This window comes from Perca fluviatilis, chromosome 22 (assembly GCF_010015445.1).
Source record: "Perca fluviatilis chromosome 22, GENO_Pfluv_1.0, whole genome shotgun sequence".
Lineage (NCBI taxonomy): Eukaryota > Metazoa > Chordata > Actinopteri > Perciformes > Percidae > Perca > Perca fluviatilis.
The window spans coordinates 1,450,045-1,473,730 of NC_053133.1; the positions used below are offsets into that span (position 1 = coordinate 1,450,045).

Below are 23,686 nucleotides of genomic sequence, written 5' to 3' on the forward strand. Positions count from 1 at the left end.
CGTACGGTGAAACTGTGTATTCATGTTGGAAGTGTGTGTGTGTGAGCAGACGTGAGAATAAAAAGTGCCTTTGTCTGTGAGCGGACTGTCCTGTTTGTTTGTGCAGAGAGAACTCAGCAGAGAGATTGCTACAGTATTATTTTCCAAACCGGCTTATGGACCAATTTGGGGTGGACGTCACGGTTACGTCACTGCAATTGCGCACGCATTATGGTGGCAGAAAAACAGCAGAAACAATAGTGAATTTACTGTTTATTACGGATGGATGGCTGGCTAGTTAGCTAGCTTGCTAATTCCGCCATGCTTTAATGCTACACTGGGAACAGAAAATGAGACGAACAGCCGACCTGTGGCCAGTGGCCCTAGCTTATCCATCTCCGGAAAAGCTGCCTTCCGCTCTTCTCCCAGCAAAGTAGTCTGCCAGCGGCAGGGAGACCACAGATAGGGTTTAGCGATATGTTCAAATGTTCCAAATGTTCTCCTCCGTCAGCTGGGAGATGCAAGATCTCTATCGCATCAAGACTAATGCTGCTGACATGGGGAAATATCTGGAAATGAGATGAATACTTTAACAAATGCTGAATACAATGAGACTTATGCAGCGTTATTCACACAACAAACAAACTTTCATGAAAGGGAGAACAGTTGACATGCACCAAATGTATACGCCAAGGTTTCTCTCCTAGAAAGGAAGATAATCATGTGTACACACTCCTATGAGCACGTACCCATAGGGTACGTACCCTATCTTGCACTCAGCGCAATTGCCTTTGTACACCGACGCATGTATCATTCCTATTTTGTACCCGACGCACAGCAGACTTTTTCCTCCACAGACGCACGGCGGTAAATTAGGGAATGTATTTGCGCTCCCGGGGGCGGTTCAGCGAAAAGAGGAGGCGTGTTCCGGCGCAAACGTTACTTTGTGCTATTCTGCAGTTTCAGAAAACAATTCCGCCACTGACCAGTCTAGGGCCCTATTTTAACGATCTGAAACGCAAGTATGAAACGCAAAACGCAAGTATCTTTGTGGGCGGATCTCGGTTGCTTTGCTCGATCGTCTTAACTGGTCTGAAGTTAGGTGTGGTTTGGGGCGTAAGCGTGCAATAAACCAATCAGAGCTTCATCTCACATTCCCTTTAAGAGCAGGGCGCTTGTTCCATGGCAGATTGCTATTATGACGGCGGATTTGCCTGGCGCACGCCAGCGGGAGCTGCCGATGCGAGATGCGGCAAAGTAATAAATGCCCGTCTTGGCCGGGTGGCGATGTTGCTGCGGCCACTCGGGCGCATCTCCTCAAGTCTGGAGAGGATTGCTGCAGCAATGGAGCGTGGGCCTCCAAACGCACCACCTGCACCTGTTGTGCCCCTTCCTCCTCCCCCCACTCCATCTCTTTCCACCCGCTCCACCAGGAGCGCATCGCGCATTACTCCCGAACCAGATTCCGCCGGAGTGTCCAATCCCGCCGTAGTTCAACATCACGTCTCCTTAAGTCCTCTAATATTTCCTCATTTATGTCATCAACACATCCATGATTCATTGAAATGTGTAAAACACAACAAGCCACAAAGAATGCTGCAACTTTTTGAGGACTGTAAGTGCCTCCTGATCTATCCAAACACATGAAGCGCATTTTCAGTAATATTTTCCTTTGTAATTATGTATGGTTTTCAAAAATGGGAACTGCTGTAGATGAGAGAAGTGTATGCGCGTTGTGCACACGCTACATTATGGCCAAGCATGCGCCCCTAAAATAGCATCTGAATAACGCGCTACTGACTTTAGACTAGCGCCACTGACTTTAGGGGCCCTATCTTGCACTCAGCGCAATTGCCTTTGTACACCGACGCATGTATCATTCCTATTTTGTACCCGACGCACAGCGGACTTTTCCCTCCACAGACGCACTTCGGTAAATTAGGGAATGTATTTGCGCTCCCGGGGGCGGTTCAGCGAAAAGAGGAGGCGTGTTCCGGCAACACAGTCTCATTCCCTACTCGTCAAATGTATGACGCATGGTCAAGGACCCTGGCGTCAAGTTTCAACGAAATAGGGGTACCCTTGACGTTATTTTTCGACGAGGGGGTCAGTCAGATAGACATTCATGTTATTCCCTCACCGTCGGGTATCGACGAAAGAAAAAAACACGCCCCCCGCCCCTTAACTCGAAATCTATGACAGTTATTATTGTTATTTTTAGCCCAATAACCACTGTTTTAATCAACATTATTCACGAGATATTATCATGGTTTATATGTATTTATTTTAATGTTATTATTTCGGTCTATTTCGGCCAGGGAAGCTGGGTTGCTCTTTTGTTGATTTATATTTTTTAAACTATAACGCTACATCTATCAACATTTATTTAGATGTTATCATGGTATTAATTTCTTTATTTTAATAATATTATTTCGGTCTTATTACCGGTGAAATATTACAGTATATGCTGTAATACAGAACATTACGATATGATCCTAGCAGGACGCATTCAAAGCCGATATCCCCCAATGCAATGCGGCCATTCATTTCAAAGAATCGGGCAGCGATCAGCGGGTCTTTAACGCCAGGATCGCTTCAATATACAGACATACAGTCAGTGGTTGTGTCACCAGCAACAACACGTTGCTCAGTTTTGTTCCAGTAAGTTATGAACCATAATAACGTTTAAACGAATCCGCGGAAAACTCCGGAAGTGACGTAGTACGTCCCGCTCGCGATATTACGAATCCCACTATGGCCACGCCAAGACCCGCCCTTCAATTGCATTCACACACTACTATTGGCCAGGCGTCCATGCTTACACGTACAGGTCCTATCCCCTGACCAATCCCCTAACCCTAACCTTAACCACTCGAGGTGAAATGCCTAACCCTAACCAATCAAGCTGCTTCGTAGGGCGGGTCTTGGCGTGGCCATAGTGGGATTCGTAATTTTGCGTCCCGCTCAGCGGATACGAAGATACAAATATATAATATTCGTAATATTAATGTTTTTTTCTAATGTTGTATTTGAGGAGTTAAACAATAAAGATAGTTATAACATTAAAATACAGTTTCATTTATTTGTCTACGTTTAAACGAATCCGCGGAAGTGACGTGGAAATTCCACACCTCGTCTGTGAAAGAATGTTCCACGTTGTACGTGAGAATTTACACAATAAAATACTAATAATGAAAAGAAAATGGTGTTTTATATTTAGCACTTTGATTTGCCTTATATATACTATATAAAAAACCTACAGTTGAGTGTTTAGAAATACAGCCTAATGGCTTGTTTGACTAATTTCCATTTGTTTTGAATTGTACTGTTGTGAAAAACAATAAACTATATACAAAGAGAAGCATTTTTTATTTTATTTTCCATGCATAGTTATTTAAAAACGCAATTTTCTAATTTTGCAGTTGATGAATATTAATAGCAAAGACTAAAGGGGAAAAACATGAGTATATTTATGTGTGGGACTTAGTTTGATTTAAAATCACACTGCATTATTAGTTGTTTTAAATAATTTACTTTTTTGAAATATCAATTTATGGTAGGCCTAACATATTAATTATTATATTCAGAAGATGATCCTCATATCAATCACCGTGGTTACAGCTTGTAGCCATCCTAACCTTTGTAGCCTTTACTGAGACTACCTTTTCAAAATTAAGAAGGGACTAGTTTTAGGAAGCATTTTCAGGAAATTAAAAGGATAAGCAGATTTTTGCTGAGGTTTTTGTTCACAGAGTAAGATGAATATAGCTTTGTTTGGGTATGTATACATATACAACATGTGTTTTGGCATTTTTGGCACACTTCTACCTCAGCCCTACTCCACAAAGACAAAACTCACACATCTCATTCAACCATTTCACAAGCTGAGAAAAGGGTCATGACATGGGTCAGAGCTGTGGTTCCCAACTTTTTTTCCTTGGTGCCCCCCCTACTCATGTCTAAGAAAAGCTGACCCCCTCCCCTTTGAAACTGAAGCTGAGATAACTCTCGAGATAGAGCTGGGTCAGAGGATATCAGAGGTCATAAATAATGAACCAATCCATCGGCTCTGCTCCTATAGGCCCAATGGTGTTCATATGGACAACATGCACCTTTGGCTGGAAGGTCCGTGTTGAAAGTGTGTGTTATCATTTAGAGCAGACACTCACGGTGAATCAGATGGTTTGTGTTATACAAGGCTGCATTACAGAGCATATTAATATGACTGTCATGAAGGTTGTGGAGAGGAATAGAAACCAGTCTCTCCAGGCAAGCACACAGAATATGGTCTGCTCTATCTTTATTCTCCATGCCAAGTATGAGCTCTTATCCTCTGGCAGAAGATATGGGTGAACTTAACATTTCTAAACTATAGGCCTAATATGGACCTACCTCAATTAAAACTTTAAATAATGTTGCTTGAGATTGAGGGTGTGCAACAGCTTCATGCTATGAAGCATGGTTGCATTGCTCTTGTCACTGTTTGTGAACGATGAGCAATAGATTGTTGCTGTGTGATGTGCTTCAGTCTAGCCTATATCACTTTGTTCATGTTGTTTTTTATTGTAAGTATGTCAGCTGTATGATAAAACAATATGTCAAGTGTTATTTGTGAAGCATTTGAACTCAAGGCAAATATCCCTCTGGACAATAAAGTATCTCCTGCTAAGTGGCAGATGTGTAAAAATTAAAACGTTGTCATAGGACTATAGCAAACACATCGTTGGAAAGGTCTCAACCTGGAGAGGAACATATGTCAGTCTGAAGGGGATACATTACTCCTGCTTTGAAATATTGACCTCTGAACCTTGAACCCAGCACATGTTTGAAGGCTTGTCATTTAGCAACAGAAGGTGCTCCACACATAAGACCAGCTGTTATAGAAAGCTCTGGACCTCAGCTGTCATGTAGCTATGGTCACCAAATTGTACCTACTGTAAGCACTGTCAAATATGGTAATAAGCTATTTTCACCTATTTAACGATTTGATTTTTAAAATCTGACGACACCAGTGTGTTCTCCATCACAAAAAAACCCAGGGTGTATCCAAAATTATACACTGCCAACTTCTACTTAAGAGAAATATACCAATATACTTTAAAACTACAACTCCCATAAGAAACGCCCCAGAAGCTGTTACAAAGCTTGAGCACTTGTAGTTCTTCCGGGGTGGGTGGGGGGACTCGTTCGGCTCCTGTTTCTGTCTGTCTGCCGTGAGATGGCTTGATTCCATTTCAGATTGAGGCCGCCCGCCGGCCGGCCGAGCACACAATATATGAGACAAATACATGAAACTGTATTTTATTATTATAACTATCTTTATTGTTTAACTCCTCAAATACAACGTTAGAAAAAAACATCAATATTACGAATATTATATATTTTTATCTTCGTATCCGCTGAGCGGGACGTACTACGTCACTTCCGGAGTTTTCCGCGGATTCGTTTAAACGTTATTATGGTTCATAACTTACTGGAACAAAACTGAGCAACGTGTTGTTGCTGGTGACACAACCACTGACTGTATGTCTGTATATTGAAGCGATCCTGGCGTTAAAGACCCGCTGATCGCTGCCCGATTCTTTGAAATGAATGGCCGCATTGCATTGGGGGATATCGGCTTTGAATGCGTCCTGCTAGGATCATATCGTAATGTTCTGTATTACAGCATATACTGTAATATTTCACCGGTAATAAGACCGAAATAATATTATTAAAATAAAGAAATTAATACCATGATAACATCTAAATAAATGTTGATAGATGTAGCGTTATAGTTTAAAAAATATAAATCAACAAAAGAGCAACCCAGCTTCCCTGGCCGAAATAGACCGAAATAATAACATTAAAATAAATACATATAAACCATGATAATATCTCGTGAATAATGTTGATTAAAACAGTGGTTATTGGGCTAAAAATAACAATAATAACTGTCATAGATTTCGAGTTAAGGGGCGGGGGCGTTTTTTTCTTTCGTCGATACCCGACGGTGAGGGAATAACATGAATGTCTATCTGACTGACCCCCTCGTCGAAAAATAACGTCAAGGGTACCCCTATTTCGTTGAAACTTGACGCCAGGGTCCTTGACCATGCGTCATACATTTGACGAGTAGGGAATGAGACTGTGTTGCCGGAACACGCCTCCTCTTTTCGCTGAACCGCCCCCGGGAGCGCAAATACATTCCCTAATTTACCGGCTGCGTCTGTGGAGGGAAAAGTCCGCTGTGCGTCGGGTACAAAAAATAGATACATGCGTCGCGTGACAAGGCAATGGGTCTGAGTGCAAGATAGGCCCCTAAAGTCAGTGGCGCTTAGTCTAAAGTCAGTAGCGCGTTATTCAGATGCTATTTTAGGGGCGCATGCTTGGCCATAATGTAGCGTGTGTAATAACGCGCATACACTTCTCTCATCTACAGCAGTTCCCATTTTTGAAAACCATACATAATTACAAAGGAAAATATTACTGAAAATGCGCTTCATGTGTTTGGATAGATCAGGAGGCACTTACAGTCCTCAAAAAGTTGCAGCATTCTTTGTGGCTTGTTGTGTTTACACATTTCAATGAATCATGGATGTGTTGATGACATAAATGAGGAAATATTAGAGGACTTAAGGAGACGTGATGTTGAACTACTACGGCGGGATTGGACACTCCGGCGGAATCTGGTGGGAGTATCGGCTGCGGTACGCTCCTGGTGGAGCGGGGTGGACAGAGATGGAGTGGGGGAGGAGGAAGGGCACAACAGGTGCAGGTGGTGCGTTTGGAGGCCCACGCTCCATTGCTGCAGCAATCCTCTCCAGACTTGAGGAGACGCCGCAGAGGCCGCAGCAACATCGCCACCCGGCCAAGACGGGCATTTATTACTTTGCCGATCTCGCATCGGTAGCAGCTTCCGCTGGCGTGCGCCAGGCAAATCCGCCGTCATAATAGCAATCTGCCATGGAACACAGCGCCCTGCTCTTAAAGGGAATGAGAGATGACGCTCTGATTGGTTATTTATTTTCAACCCTGCTACCTTCAAACCACACCCATTTTAGCTATAAACCCATATTTGCGTCGGGCGCAAGACTCATTTATCCCGCCGGTAAAATAGCAACAGCGCCCGAGATCCGCCCACAAAGATACTTGCGTTTTGCGTTTCATACTTCATACGTTTCAGATCGTTAAAATAGGGCCCATAGTGTCTCAATAAACATCAAAATAACTCCTCCTTTATACTTTTTGTCCTCACACAATCCAGGCTATGTATTTCGGTGCAACAGTTCCTTTCAAACCTACACCTTTTATGGCCAATGCCCCTAATATATTTCTGCATTCCAATCTATTCCTGTGGGTGGAGGATGTCCCCAGACTAACCTTCTTGTGTAGTACCCTACATACAAGATATGAATTACATTTGAAAACTGGAATGCTGAAATATCCAACCTATCAATCCTCCCTTTTTTTTCCTAGCTGTGATACAGTACTACAATGTGATATGCAACAATATGAACCCATGGAATACATTTTGAATGATGATTATCCAAAATACATAAATTCCAGATTACCTGAAACATTAACAAAGCAAAATCATGGACAAAATTCCTCTGCGATCCCCTCATTAAAATGCTGCCAGCCGAATCACATTGTTTTTTGTCATGATAATGCTAAACTTATCCTTCATCGTTTCTACATTGAATTTTTCATGCACATCTTTTAATCCACTCGCAGTTGATGTTGAAATACCAGACAGTGACGAAGACGTAGACCTGGGTCTCCGTCGATTAAAATGAGTGCAAATGTACATGATTATCAAAACCTTTATGTATATTACAAAATATGTTGATCCATCATTGGGCTGTAATTTGATTCGCACATCTTCTTCTCCTACATCAATGCGTCAGAGCAAAATCCGTCCTCTCACTCCCCCCCCTCTGATCTGTCTGCTGACCGTTTATCAACTGTCCCTTCTGACAGAGCCTATTGATAGGTGATGGAGACCACAGGGTCATCTGGTTAACCCCTCTGAGGCCTTCACCCCCACCCTGGCCTCTTGCATTGTCACATTCTTGCTTTGCAGTCTCAGTACTGAACTGCAACTTCAGTTCATCTCGAAAACCATCTGGTTGTCCATTTCAACCATGGGCAGTTGAAAATCCACCGCTAAAAATAGTCCCCAACAAATGCACTATTTACATCTTTTTTTAAAACATTTACTAACAAACTGTTTGGGATATTGGTGAACTTGGAAAGTGACTATTTTTACGAAAAAATGTACGTCTTAAGTAGGGTTGGGTATCGTTAGGATTTTTACGATTCCGATGCCGAACCGGTACTTTTAAAACGATTTAAACCAATTTTTGAAAAACTGAAAAATGACATCAAAGAAAGGCTCTTTTAGAGTTTTTTTTTTATTTAAAATGATTTAAATGTAACAATGTATTAACGTTTTAAAGTACTTAAATATATAATAAGTAAACCTAAGTCACTTAACACACCACTACAAAATGTAATAATAAATAACAGTTACACTATTAAGAAGTAACAACAAAATAAATTTTAAGTTAAAAACTGATGGACAAACCAACACATTGTTGTTTTTGGTGTTTGATGAGATTTGTTGACAGTAAGAAAAATATAGAGCAACTCTTGCCTTATCCTTTACATCAGCCTGCATGTTGCAGGTTGGAGCTGCAAAACTTGTTGCTCCAAAGCAAGCTTTGAAGAACTGCAAATCATCAGCAATCAAACCAAGCTAACTCAGTTACGTATGTACAAAGAAGATAAAACCCAATCCCTGAAAAAGCAGTGGTGGAGGAAGTATTCAGATTAAAAGTAGCACTACCACACTGTATATGTTACTGAAGCAAAAGTACAAAAGTATCATCAGCAAAATATAACTCAGAACAGAAAAAATACACCTTTGACTGTTATGCTATGATATTATTAGAGTATTATTACTGATGCATTAATGTGTAGCATTTCACTGTTTTAGTTGGTGCAGGTGGAGCTATTTTGAACTATTTTCCATACTGTAGTTGTACAACAATGCATCCTCTTAACTTGACGTGAAGAGAAGTAGAAGTATAAATAGTATAAAATGGAAATACTCATGTAAAGTACAAGTACCTCAAATATGTGCTTAAATGTACTCATTATATCATTACATTCCACCAAGTTGCCCATTAGTGAGACTGGCACGGTCTGTCATACAGGGACAAGGAACTCGGAGCTGCCGTTGCCCCCTGTTGGAGCAGCAGAGAGTAGTTGTTCTCAGAGCTCTCTTAGGATTAAGGTTGCTGTTCCCTCTGTGCTTTAAGGCCTGGCTGAGCTCGGTGAATGAATAAATAAATAAAAAAGAGAGCAAAACCATAGGACTGCATTTAAAAAAGTAAATAAAAAAGTGTCGTCCTGTGTGTTGACAGCAGGCTGGTCAACACACAGGACTGTGATAAGCTCCAAGAGGAAGGCAAGGATGAGTGTCAATACAGTTCAGTTTGGGATGCAAGGACAGTGTTGTTTTCTCCTTTTCATGCAGGAAATAAATTGGAAGGAATTCAAGAAAGCTACTATTAAGTTCAAAATTCAAACTATTAAGTTTTTAGCTATACAGCGTTAGCTGGAATCATTCAAATGAATGAAAATCATATATGCAAATCACCTCTATGACCATCCAGCCTATAAAGGACTTGTGGTTTATAGCTTATATATAGCAGCTTTTTTTTTTTCTCAGCACCCTGATTGTCTTTTCTTATCTCCCGATATCTGACCTCGTGTTTTTGGCGAGCTGCAGGAAATGTAGTCAGGAAAAAAGAGGCAGTTGTTAAAATATTCAGATCCAGACTATGCAAACATGCCAGTGGACAGTTTCACTGACCAACACATCTACACAGAGAAAGTAAAGCTGCACCAATTTGAAGCATTCTGCTGTCCTTTTCTTTGTAAGTGTCACCTTTTTCCTCTAGAGGGCAGTGTTGGCTAAATAATAGTCAGTGAAACACCCCTGACTTCTTAGACCATATAATGCACAGATATGTCCCTGGTCTACACACTCTTCTCTAACTGTACCAAAAACTAAGGCAATTGCATGTTGTTGCTGTTATATATATATATATATATATATATATATATATATATATATATATATATATATATATATATATATTCATTATTACTGTTTTACTTGAATGTTTCTCATTTCACTTCATTTTGTGTATAAAGGGTGCTATAAAACTACAGTTTTATTATTATTATTATTATTATTATTATTATTATTATTATTATTATCATCATTGTCACATAAAAAAGGGTAGAGTTAAAGGGGTGATAGAATGCAAAACCGATTTTCATAGTTGAATAACGAGTTCGGTGGGTAAATAGGACATACATAGAAGCTCAAAGTCCCACTGACACCCCTTTACTATGAAAATCTCATATTTTGAAACTGCGCGCTGAAAACCGCGAATCCCAACAAAGCTGAGTTGCTTACGCAAGCATCTCAAAATCCGGAACCTTAAGAGAACGGTCCAACATTTACATAGGCTACACAACTGACCTGAGATCAGGTAGTCTTCTGAATCTAGCTAGGTCACGCAGATCTCTGCTATTCCATTACAAAATTCACTTCTGGAAATTTTTATGCGAGAAATCAACCATATAAAGCTCAAATATGGGCCGCTTTACGAAAATGGATGGCTAATTGCAAATTTTCTCCGACTGTGTGCCGGAGTTTAGTCCCGGTGTTGGTGCTGCCTGGGTTGCTACATCGCCGCCCTGACCGCAGTGTCAGCGAGCTTGATACGCCCGCAATCTTTACCGCAGCCCGCAGGTTCCAGTTAATCTTATAATGGGTATGTGTGTTGAGTTATTTAAACAAACAATCAGGGGAAATACCGCCTCTTGTCCGCGAGTCTCATTGATAGAGGCCGCGGTGAGATGGAGTCCATCAATGAGAGCTAGCTAGCCTCCTCCTAACTCTGACATTCACAAAAATACATTCAATTGATATCCGAAAATCGGACAAGTGTTAGCTAAGCTTTGTAAGACCTTGAGGAACCTGTAATATTCATGCCGCGCCTGTGAAATTCAAACTGTAAATATACTTTAGTTATGCAAAGAGTAGACGCCTGCGATATTTCCCCATTGTAATGAATGGGACATATAGCAAGCAGCGCTGCTCGTTCCTACAAAGACGCCTCAGCGTTCATAAAAATGCCTTAAAATCAAATCGGACCACGGTTAGCTTTATAAGACATTGGGGAATGATGTTATATAAGTGGCGTGACGAAATTCAAACTGTAAATATAATTTAGTTATGGCGACAGTGTAGCTAGCTAGCTGGCGATATTTCCCCATTGTAATGAATGGGACATATAGCAAGCAGCTGCTCCTCCTAAAAGGCTACCAGCGTTCATAAAAATGCCTTAAAATCAAATCGGACACAACGGTTAGCTTTATAAGACATTGGGGAATGATGTTATATAAGTGGGCGTAGCGAAATTCAAACCGTAAATATATTATAGTTATGCCGACAGCTGGCCGCGGAGCCCCGTAGTGCAGTATCCACAAAGGGTGACTTTGCCCTGGGTATGGAGCCCCGCAGGCTGCCGCTTCTCGTCAGACTGTGTGGAGCTCCTAAAGTCCCCGACACATCTTACCAAATTTGCAATTAGCCATCAATTTTTGTAAAACGGCCCATATTTCAGCTTTATATAGTTGATTTCTCCGCAAAAGTCTCAGAAGTGAATTTGGTAATGAAACATTGCAGTGTCTGGAATATGAGATTCTGTCGCTTCTCTAATGTATGTGTATTGGGGATTCGCTCAACCAATGCAGCGGCCTCTCTAATATGTGCGTATGGCAAGTCGCTCAACCAATCAGCGCGCAGCTTATCTAAATATTCATGACCATACCATATTTGGAAGAAAAGCTCTTGTTACAAATAGGGCCAAAACACAGGGATGCATAAGGGCCAATAAAATATCAACCAGGCTATTTTCAGCCCAACCAATGTTACATACTCCATTAGGAGACCATAAGGAACAGTGTGAAATACCCTATATAATCATTCTATTACCCCTTTAAAAAAATGAAACAAACATTCCAGATTTCCATATTGTAATTTTGACTATCCAAAATACATTCTGACTAGTAAAAATGTCATTACGGATATCAACAATTGGTATTATGGCTAGTAAAAATGCAATTTCACATATTTACAATTAGAATTATGACTAGAAATAATAGAAATAAAATTGCAAATATCCACAAATCTATTGTAGATAGGATGCCATTTTAGCATAAAAAGGATTCATTGACAATTATATTTTAGATAACCATAATAGCATTTCTACTCGTTGAAATTGTATTCTCACTAGTTAGAATGCCAATAGAGATATCCAAAATAAGAATTTTACCGGTAAACAGTGTATGTCAGGATATCTACAACTTTGATTTTACTGGTCAAAACTAAATTTAAGACATCTAGTATTGTAGAATATTTGTAGAAGAAGGAATATACCATATAATTCAGGGAGGGTTTTTTTTAATTTTTTTTATTGTTGCTCGTTTTGATTTGTTTGTTTATTTTGTATTTTTGTAATTATTATTGAATCCTTTAATTATTCCTTTCTTTACCTAATAATAGAAAGTAATAGAAGATAATCCAGGAACAGTATGTCATGCTACATCCTCCAGTACAGGAGGGAGCGGTATGCACCTATAAGCAACCCGCCATAAAACCAGAAGAAGAAGAGGCGTAGAAGAAGAATGTAACGTAGAAAAAAAAGGGCTACAGTACTATCGTCGCGTCAGACGATTAGCTACTAGTAAAACACTGTAAAACGACTGACAGTCCACCTCTGTTTTCAGCATTACGAAACGGTGTACGTTGTCAGCAATGTATATTTGTCCGTTGTTTACACGTTGAAGCCTCTCTCGCAGCGCTGATAATGCTGAAAATGAAGCTACCGATGAAAACGGGCGAGGAAGGAGGCGACGGAACCGCCGAGGACGGTTCATTATTGGACCGGTCGGAGCACCAACATATTCCACGGGTGGTACCTCCTCCTTCAGTGTTCGGCGGACTGGCTGACTCGCCCACACCTAGTGTGTGTCCATCCCAGCTGGACAAGGAGACTGTTTTCGAGTGGTTTGGCCTATATCTAAACCCCGCTAAGCGAATTGAGTTCATGTGCGGGCTGTTACATATGTGCCAGCCACTGGAGCTCCGCTTTTTAGGGTCTTACTTAGAGGATCTCGCTAGGAAAGACTACCATGTTTTAAGAGACTTTGAGTTTCGGGCAAATAGTCCAAGTGATTTGGGAGTTTTAACGGACGTCATTGATCCAGTGGTTAGGTCCAAACTCCTGGTCTGCCTGTCCCTCCTCGGGTCTGAAAGCAGGGAATGTGCTGGAATACTCTTTCGGATACTGAGCCATGTAGACCCGGCCTTGTTCTACAAAAAATATGATTACACCCTTCCTCCATTCATGGACCCTCACCACCACTCGTTTCACCAACCATGCCCTGACAATGTGTACGGCCGGTCTGAGCAGACCTGCGACTTCTCCACTGACGAAACAGCGGCAGGACCTCTGGAGCAGTTGTCGCTGCTTTTTGCCATGGCCTCTCTCCACCCAGCTTTCCATTTCCACCAACGGGAGATGGTCCGGGGGCAGCTTGACAAAATAGAACTTGCCATAAAGGAGGAGAGACGTCAGAGTCAGCTTAGAATAAACGCCCAGATAACGGTAATGATCAACAAACCAACATTAGTTCCATTAAATATTAAGCTAGCTAGCTCAAAACTTGCTCTACTTCAACTTGTGTTCTTTAGGAGGGAGTTCATTCACTGTAGCGTTAGCTGGCTAAAGTTACAAGTCAATTAAAATATACATGTTACGTTATAGGTAATAAGACAATAATACGTAACGTTACATTGGCCAAGTGTGTAACGCTACTAGCAGGAAACTTCATTTTCCTATCATGAGCTGTCATCCATGGCAGGACAGCTAACGCTAACAGAGTTAACGTTAGCAAACACGTTAAGCTAGTTGGTAATCGGCCAGCAGTTAGCTAAAGTTCGGTAGGTGGTTTCAACCAGTTGCACAAGAAATGTTCAAATGTTTGGGGGTATTTCTATGACTTGTTGCTTTGGTTCCATGATAGTCTGTCTTATTTGTCGGTGCTGTGGATCTATAATGGCTACCGTCATCTTTCTAAATGCTCAGTACAGGGAAACTCCTTAACAAGCTTAGTGGATTCTAAGCGGTGCCCCTATTAAATCTAACGTTACATCCATGATCCAGTATTGTCTAATTACTCATCAGCCTGCAAATCCAGACAGATGTGGATCATGTTGGTACATTGGAGGAACATTTTGCACCTGTTACTTTTCAGTTGCTTGAAAATTGGAGCATATGTTTGAATGTATAAACCTGTAGGAAAAAAAAACTAGATTGTAGACAAGCATGGGTTTAGCCTCTTTGTTAGTTAAAATTAGGAAGCAAACTGAGTTGTTAACATGATCGCTTACTGTAAAATATAAACCGAATTTCATAACTAAACTCCAACACTTTCCAAGCCAGATAACTCTGTAAACATTATTTGTGTAACAGGCCCCTGGAGTCTGGGTTTAGTGCCTGCAGCAATGCTTGTCAGTTACTGAAGCCAGAAAATCAAAATTTTGCCAAGGAGGATGAAGCCTGGCTGGGCCGACCAAGTGTCGACCGAGTTGACTGGGAGACACCTGCCAATCAAGCAAACATAATTCCAATCATACCTCTATATTACAAATTGCGTGTCAAAAAAAAATAGTTGCGTTAAAAGGAATTTGCGTTAAGTCGTTATCGCGTTCATTCTGACAGCCCGAGTATGTACACATATAAATGGAAAAATCACTTCCCTAATCTGAATTCATGTTAGGAATGCAGAGCTGTTCTGCAGCAGACTCTCAAGTGTCAGTGTTTCTGACCAGCAAATGAAAACCCCCTCACCCTTTAGGGTCAACCGCTGAAAACGAATTTCAACTTGTGTGGGTGTCTTCCTGCCTTAGTTCCTGTTCAAACCAGATCAAGCCATCAGGCGATTGGCTTCAGGGTTGTGCTTACTCACTTAAATGGCCCATTGGTGTGACGTCCTATTTGTGTTCTTTAATCCCCTAATTTAGCACAAATGGACTTTATATTTACTCTATATTTCACAATTATTGTTTTCCGTCGACATTTCCGAATCCATTTCACAGAGAAAGAGAGAAAGGAAAAGAGACAAGCGATTGTGCTTTGTACTGGAGCTTGTTGTAGAAAAGTCAGCCCGTTACATAGTCTCGCATTGCCAGACCTTCCTCCACACGCTGCAGAGGAGGGTCTGGCTAGTCCAAACAGCATTCCGGGATGGGAGAAAAACGTGCTCTGGTTTATTGGCATTTCTTTAAACCAATCACAATCGTCTTGTTTGCTAAGCACAGCACGGAGCAACAGCGCCTCTGTTAAATAGCCTCGGGAAGGAACTTGTTTTGGTGGAACATGTGTACGTTCAAAAGTAGTTTTAGTCGTGCAACAGGAAACTCAGATTGGACAGATAGTCTAGCTAGCTGTCTGGATTTACCCTGCAGAGATCTGAGGAGCAGTTAACCAGAGTCCTCAGAAGTCCACCCGAGTTTAAAATGCCAACACAAAAGAGGAATATTCTAAAGGCCTTTCACACCTATAGTTTGTTTGCTCTGTTGTATTGGTCTGCTCCCGAATGTCTAACGTCTAATCACAGTGAGCATCTATTAGGGCTGGGCAATATATCGATATTATATCGATATCGTGATATGAGAATAGATATTGTCTTAGATTTTGGATATTGTAATATCGTGATATGACATAAGTGTTGTCTTTTCAAGGTTTTAAAGGCTGAATTACAGTAAAGTGATGTATACCCTCCTGTTTTTACCTCTTATGAGTTTCTCCTAATGTCAGCAATTGATTTTTAATTTACCAGACTGTTCTAGCTGTTCTATTATTTGCCTTTTCCCCACTTAGACATTATGTCCACATTACTGATGATTATTCATAAGAAATCTCAGTGTGAAGATATTTTGTTAAAGCACCAATTGTCAACCCTAGAATATCGCCGCGATATCGAGGTATTTGGTCAAGAATATCGTGATATCTGATTTTCTCCATATCGCCCAGCCCTAGCATCTGTCTCATACATCGGGAAGTGTGTGTGCGTGAGTGCGTGCGTGCGTGCGTGCATGGTCTGTCTTTGAAATATCTCATGACCTGTTCATCCAATCTACTTCACACTTGGTTTCCTGGATACTGGATGAAGTTGGGTTTTGGAATTTGGAGCATTAGGAGCAGTCTGGACAGCATTGGATATCCCAAAACAGTGAATAAAACTAAACGGCCGAAAGATAAAGGTTGAGGAAAAAATTGACAAAAAAAACTAACAACCTGCAGCACAAAAGACGCCACACGCAGCAGGCTGATGACTCGCTTTGTACAGGGGGAAGTTTACCAGCGTTGACTGCGGTCCACTCCTTGCTGCTTCCAACGTTACAAGATTGCTGCAGATACCAACAAAAGTTTCTTCACTTTTCCTGGAGCACGAGTGGATAGCTGACAGGAACATCGCACCTGTTGTGTGTTGAAAAAGGTTGAGAAAAAAAAGGGGCTACTGGCTCTTCCATGTCTACCCTTCCCAGTAAAAGCCCAGCTTAAATTCACTCCGAGCATCTCGCTGAGAGGAAACTCAATAAGAAGCCATTTTACCGACACTAAATATCAAACAAAATCCAGACACTATATCGTATTTAGTTGCTGTGAGCTGTAAATTCACCACTTCTAAACAAACGGCAGGATATAACGTAATCTCGGAGCTTCCCCTGCCGCCCTGTGCAGATATGCGAGACTATCTCGGAGCTGACCGGGCAAAGACAACGGTCTTCATCAGACTCACCCTGGGGCCGGTTGTTAAGTGTGCTGCTAACTTATAACATCACCGTCGGCAAAAAAACCCCACAAATCAAATCCATGCTTCAACTTTAACCGACAAGCCTGCATGGAAATGAACACCTCTGCTGAAGTGTTAAATTTGTAGGGATAATAATGACGAGAAAAAACGCTGACTGTGGCGATATCAACATGCAATATCGTTGATGAAAAAGACAACACTAAAACGTGGTTGAACAAAAACTCTTCCACCTTTTCTTGCGCCCCTTTCTCTCTCGCTCTCTGCGGACAGACACACACTCACATTCCGTAGCCGACTCCATCTCTATGAGTCCGTCTCTGTACTCGGTCCGGTTCTGGTGGTTGATTAACGCAGCTTTTTTTCTGATTGGCTCTCATAACGGGCCGTATGGATGGCACACTGCCATGAGTCCATGATGAAAATGTCTGATTACTTCACATTTCAATTGTGATATTTTGCAATTAAATTCTGAATCTGCAATGTTCTCTGTCAGGTAAATGTAGCAGTAACTACAATGTTATCTTCTGAAGTTGAAGTACACTGTAAGTCAATCAATCAGTAGGCTACAGTGGAGTTGCATATTAAGAGCTTTATGGTCCTTCTGTAAGTAATTTTTGGGAACAATTTGGTTCTGGAGAACGCTACAAGAAGCCATACATCAAGGGCCAAGCAATCGGCCCGTTCCAAACTGACACATTTTGAACAGGCACTGTACTTGTACCTTTTTATACAGACGTCCAGTTGGTCCAGCGCTCTGCAAGGCGGTCTCTGTTCTAAATAAATCCAGGAGGTTGACATCATTGGGAGTCAGGGCCTGGTCTGGTGAAGATGCGCTGCTCTTAATAAAATCACTCATCCCATTTTTAGAGTGCTGTACTGTCTCTGCACTGTGGCGCTGTCAAATGTGGTAAAAGAAAGGGGGAGGGTCTGTGTATGTTGCTTTTACTGTATTAAGTAATTTTGTTGAATTTAATTTTTTTTAGGTTATGATTTCAAACTGGCCCGGGATGACAGATGAAAATTAGCCTGCTGAGCTAACTCTGGCTCATTTGCACTTACTTTGCTGTTGATAAATGAGCACTGTCCCTGTCAAATAAACAAAGAAATGAAATGAGAGAACAGTGAAATAGAGCATGGTTGAAAACTAACAGTGGTTCCTGGTGTTTCTTTGCGTTTCATAATGTTAGTTTCATCCCTTCTGATCGTACACCACAACTCTGGTGTAGCTCAGTTGTTGTCAGATAACAAGACCACTCCTAATGTGGATGTGCTCAAGAATTAGCACTTTCAACGCTTTTTACTTAACAAACGGGTTTGTTATTAAAACGTTAGCCTCACTTTGCCAGACCTTCCTCCACAGCGCCGCAGAGGAGGGTCTGGCTAGTCCACACAACATTCTGGTTTATTGGCATTTCTTTAAACCAGTGGTTCTCAACCTTTTTTGTGCCAGCGCCCCCCTATCCATTATCCAGGTCCCTAACGCCCCCCCATCAAATATTATGTAGGCTAATTGCCCCGAATATTAATGATTACACCCTAATATAGGCCAATTATTGTTACTATTGTTATCAAAAATAATCAAAAAATCAAATCATTGAATGACAAACAACACATTCCCAGTTCCCCAGGTATCAAAAAAGCCATGTGAATATAATGTATATATATTTACAGGTTTTTAAAAAGAATGCAACCATTTGACATTCAAATTAAATAATAGCAGCCAATCAGAACGACTAGATATGTAACATTCAAACTATAATTAGGTCTTATCAAAAGGCCTGCTGCATGGTGTGAACCTCAGCACCTTTAGAAGATGACTATATTAATATATATTATTATATATATTTGAATGTCCTTTTTTGTTTGTGAAGTGACCTTGGGTGTCATGAAATGGCTTTAAATAAAATGTATTATTATGCTTATTATTATTACAAACACTAACAGTAGCCAATCAGAAACAGCTAGCAATTTAACATTCAAATCTATTTTTCATTCAAATCTAAAATTGAATTGTTCCAACGGAAAACAAGCTGGCACTTATCAAGGGGTAAAAGCAGAATCTAGGTTAGAAGAGTCTAGGTTTGCTATCGCCTGTCTTGCGAGTAAATAGCAGAAAAAAACGTTTGGAGAAACGCAACCCCACATTGCGCTGTTTTTTGTGGAGGTGTGAGAATCCCGTACAGTAAACAGTGACATCACTTCCTCTATCGCTTCATTAAGAAAGTTTTAAAACCCCAAACACAAGCTCTGAACTGGCCGGGAGTTTGGGGAACAGCTGACTGTTTGCCAAACAACAACGCACAGTCGATATCTCTTGCATGTCTCTTTTCTTTCTCTGTTTCTCCGTGAAATGAAGCTGCATTCAGGTACACTAGAAAATGTTGTGTTCTATAAACCATCTGACGAAAAACTGTTACTGTGAAATATAAAGTCTACTTGTGCTACATTGGGGGTTAAAGAATACAACAGGATGTTGCGGCGATTGCTTTTTTTAAATTTATTATCTGAACACAGCTTCACGTAGTAGCTACAGAGCTCATTTAAGATGATGCTCTTACGTCCCGTTCCATGAAGGCAGCACAGAGCTGCGCCAAATAAAGCTGACAGAAGCACAGAAGAGTTAGGATACCCGTCTCGTCCAGTTGCAGTGCTGTAAACTGGCAGCTTTTAATGTTGCAGACCACGGATTTTTTTAATAGTTTAAGTGTAAACATGTATTGTTATTGTGAATCTTTGATTTAAACCAGCTTTTAAACAAACGCCCCCCAAGGGCACCTCAACGCCCCCCTTTCCAAAATATTGCTTCCAACGCCCCCCATCATCTTCTGAACGCCCCTTGGGGGGCGGTACCGCCCCCGTTGAGAAACACTGCTTTAAACCAATCACAATCGTCTTGTTTGCTAAGTGCCGGACGGAGCCACGGCGCCTCTGCAAAATAGCTTTAGGAAGGAACTTGTTTTGGTGGAACTTGTTCCAATTATACCTCTATATTACAAATTGCGTGTCAAAAAAAACAGTTCCGTTAAAAGGAATTTGCGTTAAGTCGTTATCGCGTTCATTCTGACAGCCCGAGTATGTACACATATAAATGGAAAAATCACTTCCCTAATCTGAATTCATGTTAGGAATGCAGAGCTGTTCTGCAGCAGACTCTCAAGTGTCAGTGTTTCTGACCAGCAAATGAAAACCCCCTCACCCTTTAGGGTCAACCGCTGAAAACGAATTTCAACTTGTGTGGGTGTCTTCCTGCCTTAGTTCCTGTTCAAACCAGATCAAGCCATCAGGCGATTGGCTTCAGGGTTGTGCTTACTCACTTAAATGGCCCATTGGTGTGACGTCCTATTTGTGTTCTTTAATCCCCTAATTTAGCACAAATGGACTTTATATTTACTCTATATTTCACAATTATTGTTTTCCGTCGACATTTCCGAATCCATTTCACAGAGAAAGAGAGAAAGGAAAAGAGACAAGCGATTGTGCTTTGTACTGGAGCTTGTTGTAGAAAAGTCAGCTGTTACATAGTCTCGCATTGCCAGACCTTCCTCCACAGCGCCGCAGAGGAGGGTCTGGCTAGTCCAAACAGCATTCCGGGATGGGAGAAAAACGTGCTCTGGTTTATTGGCATTTCTTTAAACCAATCACAATCGTCTTGGGCGGTGCTATGCACCAAACGGAGCAACAGCGCCTCTGTTAAATAGTCTCGGGAAGGAACTTGTTTTGGTGGAACGTGTACGTTCAAAAGTAGTTTTAGTCGTGCAACAGAAAACTCAGATTGGACAGATAGTCTAGCTAGCTGTCTGGATTTACCCTGCAGAGATCTGAGGAGCAGTTAACCATAGTCCTCACAAATCCACCGGAGTTTAAAATTCCAACACAAAGAAGGTACCGGACATCCGGCCGAAAGGAGGTGCATCCGGCGGCAACTGAGCAATCCTGGAAGTGGAACGTCGTGGATACTATTGAAACGTCAAATAATTAAACATGATATCTTGGTTACTGCGGGTATGATGCTGCAAAACATAAAGGGATGGTGCATTTGATCAGCGTGTTTCATGGTTAGATAAGTATGAAACATGTCAAATGCATTATAGCCTCCCAGTAATTGAAGGTCAAAATTGTAACAAACCAGTGTGAGCCAGTACCTTACATAGTGTATTGTTGGTCTTCAGGAGCTGACGGGTCAGGAGACGGATTACCTGCCTTCCCCAGCACTGGATTTGGGGGAATGTACAGCCTCCCATTCTCCCTGCCAGAGCCGCCGCTCCAGCCGCTGGGCAACACAAAGAGAAGGTGATTATAATAACCATTAATTTGCTGCAGGTACAACGGGGAACCGTAGAGCATTTTGTTCTGGGGATTTCTTCTTTATTTGATTCACTCCACCAAAGCAAGTCTTAGAATAAACACTGTGCAGGGGGGAAATGCCTGCCAAATTTAACATGTTTCATCCATAAAGCTTGTTGGGTTACAATAGCTAAAATTACATGTTTATGTTTGGTTCTTACTTATTTTACTTGGCCCTTCAATGATTTTTATGCTTTTTTATGTTGACCGTTGCCACAGCGACATATACAGTAGAGCCCCCTCCAGTTTAAGTGTTTCCTTAATAATCTTTTGAGTGCTAAATTGTCTGGACACACCAATGTACTAATTGATTCCTAGTAAGTGCTATGATAACTCTGATTGTATAGGCTTGTTGTGTTTGTGAAGTCGATATTTCCTGAGTCCTAATAGCTACGTAACTCTTGTTTTTTTAAACTTGTCTGAGAAACTGAGTCCTAATAGTTTATTACTGCTCTCTGTTTTTGCAGCAGTGCATATAGAGGGAATCGTGCTCAGGGGCATCTCTCGGACCAGGATGGACAAGGAATACAACTTTGAGGTAGGTAACAACACTGCGCACACACACACACACACACACACACACACACACACACACACACACACACACACACACACACACACACACACACACACACACACACACACACACACACGCTCTGCTTCTGATTAAAATGTCCGGTGAAATGTCTGGAAGTGTTCTTTTAGTGCGATACTGTTTGTCAATCTTAAGTTGGAAGACTGTAAACACTCAGTCTTAATTAGTGTAGTTATATCTGCAGTTTCCTTTAGTTCACCTGCACACACACACACACACACACACACACACACACACACACACACACACACACATACATACACATACATACACATGCACTTGTTTTCAGCTCTGCTGCTAAACACCTTCCTGCACATGTGCTTTCAGCTTTTGGGGGGGTGGCCAATTCTATGCATTTGAAAGATGCAGCAAACTATTTGCCTCATAGTGGAGTGTAACAGTAATAACTTGGTGAGATAAGCCAGTTAATTGAATTGGCCTTTGGGGGGAGGGACCACATATGAAGCAAAGTTTCCTGGGGGACGACTTTGAACGTCAAAGACTACTTTTCCTACATTCTGATACATTTTCAGGCACAAATGTAAAGTGAAAACATCTACATTTTTGTCAGGGAAAACACAACATTCTGTTGGCAGGTCATAATTCAAAATATAATGGAATATAATGCAGTAAGGGGCTTTCACATTCAACTACACTTGACCACAAAGTCCAGTTCATTTGATTAGTATGGACAGGGCATAACGGTAACTTTTTTTCCCAAGTTGAAAAATGTAGGAGTGACTTACATAGGGCACCTGCTATTACTGTTGTAGCTAATTTGTACAATAATACAATAGTGTTATGAATACAAAACGTTATGAAGTGTAATATTTTTGAAATACATTCTATTGATCAATAAATTGTCAGTGACGTTGAATATACGCCCCTACTGTTCGGCATGCATGTGAACCGCGGATTAAGTGCAAATTGAACGTTCATAGTGTGAAATACAGTTTAACTGAGAGACGGCCGCCGCCTCTGCAGCTTGTTCATGGAGGCAATGCGTACTCCTGTATGGTTTGCATCAGGTGTTAAAGCCAACTGTACCAAAACACGGGATTGGACAACTATTTAACGACTACGAGATGTTTTCACAGGTTAGGCAATTCAATACTGAGAGACAGCAGCGCTGCACCACCGGACCCCCAGGGACAGAGTAGATCCCGATTGCGCTAGCTTCACAGCGCAGCGTTCGGATCCAGTCAAATCAGCGCCAGCGCCTGTGGATGAGAGGGAGGCTGGCTGGTGAAAATTGGACGTTTTGGCGCTAGTGATTTTCCTTTGGCGCTAGCTAAAAACCTCTTTGGGGAGTGCCAAAACTTTCTCTGTGCAGGAAAAAAACTGCTTTCAAACAACCCACATTAGTGGCTTTTTAACATGGCTCTCTGGCACAGACACACTGATCAACTATACACGTAAAGACCCTTCTTTACAACAAACGCATGCACAAACAGATGGGCATTTCCATACCTGCTCCTGCCCTTATTATAAAATTGGTGGTATTTGTCCATTTTTACCATCTAAACAGAGCAAGTGATGATTGATTATTTACTAAACAACATCCTCTCACTATCAGATCAAATTACATCTTTCCAAAATGCAGGTTCTACATGTGTCCATATTGTTACAGGCACAAGTGTGAGTCTGTGGGTTAGCCTAGTTGTAGTGGGCAAATCTGGGGCAAATGCACCAGTTGACCATTGCACTATGCTAATCCCAAACTCTTAATTCCATAGTCAGTCAGAGTGAGGCTGCTTATCATTGCTAATGCTTATCCCTTCAATAAATTCATGTTTTCCAAACAGAGATTCACATTAA

General features: G+C 41.3%; 1 protein-coding gene across 3 annotated transcripts in view; it reads left to right on the plus strand.

Annotated features, from left to right (window-relative positions):
* The first annotated feature begins 12,705 nt into the window (after window positions 1-12,705).
* Window positions 12,706-23,686, plus strand: part of zcchc2 (zinc finger, CCHC domain containing 2) — a 42,466-nt gene continuing 31,485 nt past the window's right edge. For all 3 annotated transcript variants that reach the window (XM_039789600.1, XM_039789602.1, XM_039789601.1), the window contains exons 1-3: window positions 12,706-13,715; window positions 21,099-21,219; window positions 21,741-21,811. In XM_039789600.1, coding sequence (XP_039645534.1) covers window positions 12,915-13,715; window positions 21,099-21,219; window positions 21,741-21,811 — 993 coding nt within the window. In that variant the 5' untranslated portion in view covers window positions 12,706-12,914. The remainder of the gene's footprint in view (window positions 13,716-21,098; window positions 21,220-21,740; window positions 21,812-23,686) is intronic.